The sequence below is a fragment of the Neofelis nebulosa genome, chromosome 3, assembly GCF_028018385.1.
Source record: "Neofelis nebulosa isolate mNeoNeb1 chromosome 3, mNeoNeb1.pri, whole genome shotgun sequence".
Classification (NCBI taxonomy): domain Eukaryota; kingdom Metazoa; phylum Chordata; class Mammalia; order Carnivora; family Felidae; genus Neofelis; species Neofelis nebulosa.
The window spans coordinates 70,723,440-70,729,977 of NC_080784.1; the positions used below are offsets into that span (position 1 = coordinate 70,723,440).

Sequence of the window (6,538 nt, forward strand, 5' to 3'; positions counted from 1 at the left end):
AACCATAAAATACCTAGGAATGAATCTAACCAAAGAGGTGAAAAATCTATATGCTGAAAACTATAGAAAGCTTATGAAAGAAATTGAAGAAGACACAAAAAAAATGGAAAAAGATTCCATGCTCCTGGATAGGAAGAACAAATATTGTTAAAACATCAATACTACTCAAAACAATCTATATATTTAATGCAATCCCTATCAAAATAACACCAGCATTCTTCACAGAGCTAGAACAAACAATCCTAAAATTTGTATGGAACCAGAAAAGACCCCGAATAGCCAAAGTGATCTTGAAAAAGAAAACCAAAGCAGGAGCCATCACAATCCCAGGCTTCAAGCTATACTACAGAGCTGTAATCATCAAGACAGTATGGTACTGGCACAAGAACAGACACTCAGATCAATGGAACTGAAAAGAGAACCCAGAAGTGGAACCACAAAGGTATGGCCAACTAATCTTTGACAAAGCAGGAAAGAATATCCAATGGAATAAAGACAGTCTCTTCAGCAAGTGGTGCTGGGAAAACAACAGCGACATGCAGAACAATGAACCTGGACCACTTTCTTACACCAGACACAAAAATAAACTCAAAGTGGATTAAAGCCCTAGATGTAAGACAGGAAGCCATCAAAATCCTCGAGGAGAAAGCAGGCAAAAACCTCTTTGACCTTGGCCGCAGCTACCTCTTACTCAACACGTCTCCAGAGGGAAGAGAAACAGAAGCAAAAATGAACTACTGGGACCTCATCAAAACAAAAAGATTCTGTACAGCAAAGGAAACAATTAGAAAAACTAAAAGGCAACTGATGGAATGGGAGAAGATATTTGCAAATGACATATCAGATAAAGGGTTAGTATCCAAAATCTATAAAGAACTTATCAAACTCAACACCCAAAAAACAAATAATCCAGTGAAGAAATGGGCAAATGACACGAATAGACACTTCTCCAAAGAAGACATTCAGATGGCCAACCAACACATGAAAAAATGCTCAACATCACTCATCATCAGGGAAATACAAATCAAAACCACAATGAGATACCACCTTACACCTGCCAGAATGGCTAACATTAACAACTCAGGCAACAACAGATGTTGGCGAGGATGCGGAGAAAGAGGATCTCTTTTGCACTGTTGGTGGGAATGCAAGCTGATGCAGCCCCTGTGGAAAACAGTATGGAGGTTCCTCAAAAAACAAAATAGTACTACCCTATGACCCAGCAATTGCGCTACTAGGCATTTATCCACGGGATACAGTTATATTTTTTCGAAGGGACACATGCACCCCCATGTTTATAGCAGCACTATCAACAATGGCCAAAGTATGGACAGAGCCCAAATCTCCATTGATGGATGAATGGATAAAGAAGAAGTGGTATATATATACAATGGAGTATTACTCGGCAATCAAAAAGAATGAAATCTTGCCATTTGCAACTACGTGGATGGAACTGGAGGGTATTATGCTAAGCGAAATTAGAGAAAGACAAAAATCCTATGACTTCACTCATATGAGGACTTTAAGAGACAAAACAGATGAATATAAGGGAAGGGAAACAAAAATAATATAAAAACAGGGAAGGGGACAAAACAGAAGAGACTCATAAATATGGAGAACAAACAGAGGGTTACTGGAGGGGTTGTGGGAGGGGGTTGGGCTAAATGGGTAAGGGGCATTAAGGAATCTACTCCTGAAATCATTGTTGCACTATATGCTAACTAATTTGGATGTAAATTAAAAAAATAAAAAATAAAAATAAATAAATACAGTATAATAATTTTAGACATATTTTTATTTGAAATAATGGATATTTATAATATTGTTTACTAAAATTCTTTTAAGAAATATTATGAGGTTGATACATTTTAGAATCAGAAGTATGAATGTTTTAATTTTCTTCAGTAGTATTTTAAAGGTGTTTTGTAAACACTTTTTGTTTCTTATCGGACATCTAGGACAGTCTCTAACAGTGGTTTTTTCATAGTGTGGACCTGAGAAGTGGTTACAAACACGAATTCTCCAGTCCTTTCTACTGATTCAGAAATTCAGGGGCGGAGCCCACTCACCTGTGGTTTAACAAGCTTTCCAAGTGATTGTGATACACACTTAGGTTTGAGAAATGCTGGTCTAGAAGGTGTGAGATCTGTCTTGTCTCATTTGACCCATGAAAAAACAGTGAAGAATTTTTGTCCTGAAGTATAAGTCCCACTCATTTGAATGGGTAAAACCACATTGCTAAAGAATACCCATCAGCACAGATCATTAAACAAAAACAATGAGAGTTCCTTTTATGGTGACTTTTCAAGTTGGCAATGTGGAAAACAAGCCACAATAACAATGCAGGAAGACTGCAGGGAAAATTATGTTTACTTAAGATCCAGAAAAATGCATTTTTGAAAGTGGTTAAAGATTAAAATGATGGTAGTCTAGAAGACCAATCAGTGGCTTGAAATAAAAACTATTTTATCTTTTAATTGTTTATTTTGGAAAATAAACAATGTCTTAGGAATCTAGGAAGGAATTTTAAGAACATTAAATGTTTGGGGCTCCTGTGTGGCTCAGTTGGTTAAGTTTCCGACTTCTGCTCAGTCAAGATCTCATGGTTTATGGGTTCAAGCCCTGCATGGGGCTCTGCACTGTTGGTGCAGAGTCTGCTTGGGATTCTCTCTCTCTGCCCCTTGCTCTCACTCTTCCTCTCGATCCGTCTCTAAATAAATAAATAAACTTAAAAAAAAAAGAATGTTAAATGTTCTCTTAATGTAGGAAGCAACGGGGGAAATGTATATAAGCAACTGGTTTTACATAGGCTGCTTTTGATGGGGACAAAAAAAAATCTTGTATTTTAAATAGCCCATGTGAGGCCCAGTGATTTTAGGAAGTTCTCTTATGAAGACCTAAAGCCAAGCTCTATTTAAAACAATTTTTTTTTCAATGCTTATTGATTATTGAGAGACAGAGCACAAGCAGGGAAGGGACAGAGAGAGGGAGACACAGAATCCAAGGCAGGATCCAGGCTCTGAACTGTCATCCCAGAGCCCGATATGGGGCTCAAACTCATGAACCCCGATATCATGACCTGAGCTGAAGTCAGACACTCAACAGACTGAGCTACCCAGGCACCCGCAAAAGTCAAGCTCTATTATTGGAACCAAACTTGGGTCTGCTGTATCTAATTCCAAGTGAAACACCTGTTCGTAGATCACGTTGCCATTTTAAGTGCAGTGAAGCAAATGTAATTGTGACTTTGATAGTTGTAGGAATAAAGATTATTGCCAAATGCCATATTACAACCTGATGAAATATTTCCTGAACTAATTTACATTAACTGATTTACTTCATTGAAAAAATACACACAGTTCTTAAAGAATCTCCAAGGTTATGTATGGCTTCTCCCACCGAGCTAAAAGTGATTTCAGTTGTATAAGTAAGCAGGCTGTGGTTACCAGCTGAACAGATTTTCTTTCTTTAGAAGCAAATGATGTAAGTAATAGTTATGAATGTCTAGTGTAGAAGAGGGTTTGTTTTGTTGAGTTCTGCATTTTAATTTAAATGCCTATCCATGTTATTTAAAAGAGGTTTCAGAATTTTGCAGTTATAAAAAATTATGTAACTTGGATTTAAGTGGAGATGATCTAATGTGAAAAGGTAAAAAGAAATAAAGACAAATGATGTTAAGATATTTATATGTGGAATCTAAAAAAGCTGAACTGGTAGAACCAGGGAGTAGAAGGGTGATTACTGGGGGCTTTGAGGGTGGTGGAGGAATCAGGAAGTTATTGTTTAAGGGCATAAACTTGAAACTAGAAGATGAAGAGTTCTGGAGATCTAATGCGCAGCATGGTTACTATAGTCAATAATACTGTATTATGTACTTGAAAATTTCTAAGAGACTAGATCTTGTCTGTTCTCACCATAAGAAAGAGATGTTAATTATGTGATAGGAAAGAAGTGTTAGCTAAAGTTACAATGGTAATTATATGGCAATATGTATCAAATCAACATGCACAACTTAAACTGTAAGGTGTGTAACAATGTTATATGTAAATTATATCTCAGTCAAAAAGAATAGACTCGGTGTATTTTTTCTTGAGCTCAAGTAAGAAGTGGTTATGAGACCAATGCAGGAAATGTTAAATTTTCTTCACTTTTCTAAATACATTAAATATGATTCTACACCCACACCCACCTGGCTCCATTCTTCTCTTCATTGGATGACACAGGAATCCTGGACCCTGGATGTCCAGGGTGGTCGCCATAATTACCATTGCTTTTTTGATATGTGATTGTAGATGTCAACAACTTTGCAGCCCTGTTGCTTGAGACAGTGATGCTGTTTTCAGAGCCTGGCTCCTTTATAAGGTCAAACACAGTGGATGTTTACCCTTACTTTCTAAGCCAGGTGTGTAAGGCTCAGAACCCAGCTCTCCACTTTCTGCATGAGAACTTTTCTTCCCCTTTGAAATATTGCTGATGAGCTGGATGCAGACTCACCACTTACAGAGCCTGCCATCCTGTGGACCTCCTAGTCTTGCAGAAGCCAAACCTGTCACTGGAAACTTAAGCTAAGTCCCTCTTCTGGTCTAGAGCGGCTGCTTTCCGTATGTTTCCCTCAGGGACCCCTGGAACTCTAGTATTTCCTGGATTGTCACAATAGCAGGTTCTTTTTTTTTTTTTTTTTTTTTTTTTTTTTGAGAAGTTTCTAAAATCTAATCTCTAATCTCTTTCTCCCCTGGTAAAATTGAGACTGGGAACAGAAAGATTTGGTCATTCTTTAGGGAAAGGAAGTTGAGCAAGACTCAAGGGAGTACAGAATAAGCATGCCACATCTATGGCTAAGGAGGGGCTGCACTGAAAGCCCCAAAGGACTCACTTTCCTTTCCAACCAGACTTGCTCTAAAAGCAAGCAATGGCTTCTAAAAAACACCAGTGCCCTAGGGGCCCTAGCATATCCTTGCTTCCTTGTTTCCTGCTGTTACTTCCATACACTAGCTAACCATTCACCCGGAGAACATGACACAGAAAGAGAGTGAAAAATAGAGTGACTCAGAGTTCCTTTTCTTTTCAGCCCCTTCGGATTTTTAGTAAGCCAGAGGCAGAGAGTATTGCAGAAGGTCCTGTGTCAAGAAGTGACACGACGAGTTAAGTTAGCTCTGTGCAGTGTTTCCACTGTTTCATGAAGTATTAATGTATGAGCTACAGAATACAAATCATATAAGTTTGATGATTTTGTATATAAGTTAAGTGCTCCTTCCTTCCTTCCTTCCTTCCTTTTTTTTCTTTCTCTCACTCTGGCTCTCTCTCTTTCTTTTGGCACAGAGCCCAATGCGGGGCTTGAACTCATGACCCTGAGATCAAGACCTTGAGCTGATATCAAGAGTTGGATGCTTCAATGAGCCACCTGGACGCCCCCAAGTTAAATGTTCTTATAGTTGCACTGAAAACCAGCATCGCACAAGGTAAATGTGGACAGAAAAATTCATGCTAATAATTTAAAATTTTAATTTCTCTTTACTTAGAACGATATTAAATAGGAAATAAAAAACACTGTGACAAGTCGGGAGAGAGAAATAGAGAGAAACCATGGGAAAAAAGAAAAGGGTTTATACTTCCATACTTTTAATGGCAGTTTCCTCTCCTTTTTTTTTTTTTTTTTTTTTAAAAAGGATACCCACATTTTTGTTGTGCACTGGGTCTTGCACAGTTGTACAGCTGGTCTTGTGCCTGTAGCAACGTGAACTGTGCATTATGTCCACTTTGCTTTGTCCTTTCTCAGCTCTTTGGAGTCTGCAAATGAATCAGGACATGGCAGCAACTTTGAAAATACTGCTGTCCCACAGAGTACTTGTTTAAGGTGAATCTGTAAAAAACGCACCAGTTTATACAAGCTGTTTGATCTCAGAGACCATTGTCTGCCTGCACTGTTTATTATGTAGCAATTCTTTTCCCTATTGTTAGATTCATGTATTTGCCACACCTGCATCTCAGAAGCTGAATTTAATACTTGCAAATGAACTCAACTGTTGTTATGAGTATCTCAGAGCATAAGTATTAAGTTCGGTGCCTAAGGTGAGATTTCCTTCTTGTCTTGTTCTTTATAGCAAGTATTAAGCATGGCTTAAATATTAAAAATAAGAAAACATGTCTGGGTTCTATGATGTAATTTTCTACAACTCTGAGAAATCATATATTTTATTGGAAATGAGCATGTAGCGTCATGTTAAACCTGTTGAAATAGCTTTTAATGTTTTTTTTATAAATGATTTTAATATTCTTGTAACTCAAATTGCCTAGTGAAGCAGACTTCATTTTTTCCTCAGTGAACATTTACAGCCTAAATGCCTCAGGACATTATATTTCACAGCAGTCAGCTTATAATAAAAACCTTTTGAATATTCCAGTTTGGTAGGCCTTTAGTAAATTTTGACAACCACATCAGTTCCTATTTACTAGCATTTTATTTTATGTATTCTTTTTAAAAATTTTGTTTAATGTTTATTTATTTTTGAGAGAAACAGAGAGACAGAGCATGAGCAGG

At 37.4% G+C, this 6,538-nt stretch overlaps 1 protein-coding gene across 7 annotated transcripts in view; it reads right to left on the bottom strand.

The window, feature by feature from the left end:
• Window positions 1-4,574, bottom strand: part of RXFP1 (relaxin family peptide receptor 1) — a 136,489-nt gene extending 131,915 nt beyond the window's left edge. For 6 of the 7 annotated variants that reach the window (XM_058721037.1, XM_058721035.1, XM_058721036.1 and 3 more), the window contains exon 1: window positions 4,190-4,574. In XM_058721037.1, the coding sequence (XP_058577020.1) occupies window positions 4,190-4,268 (79 nt within the window). In that variant the 5' untranslated portion in view covers window positions 4,269-4,574. The remainder of the gene's footprint in view (window positions 1-4,189) is intronic. The other variant, XM_058721032.1, reaches the window with a different exon arrangement.
• Window positions 4,575-6,538: the final 1,964 nt, after the last annotated feature.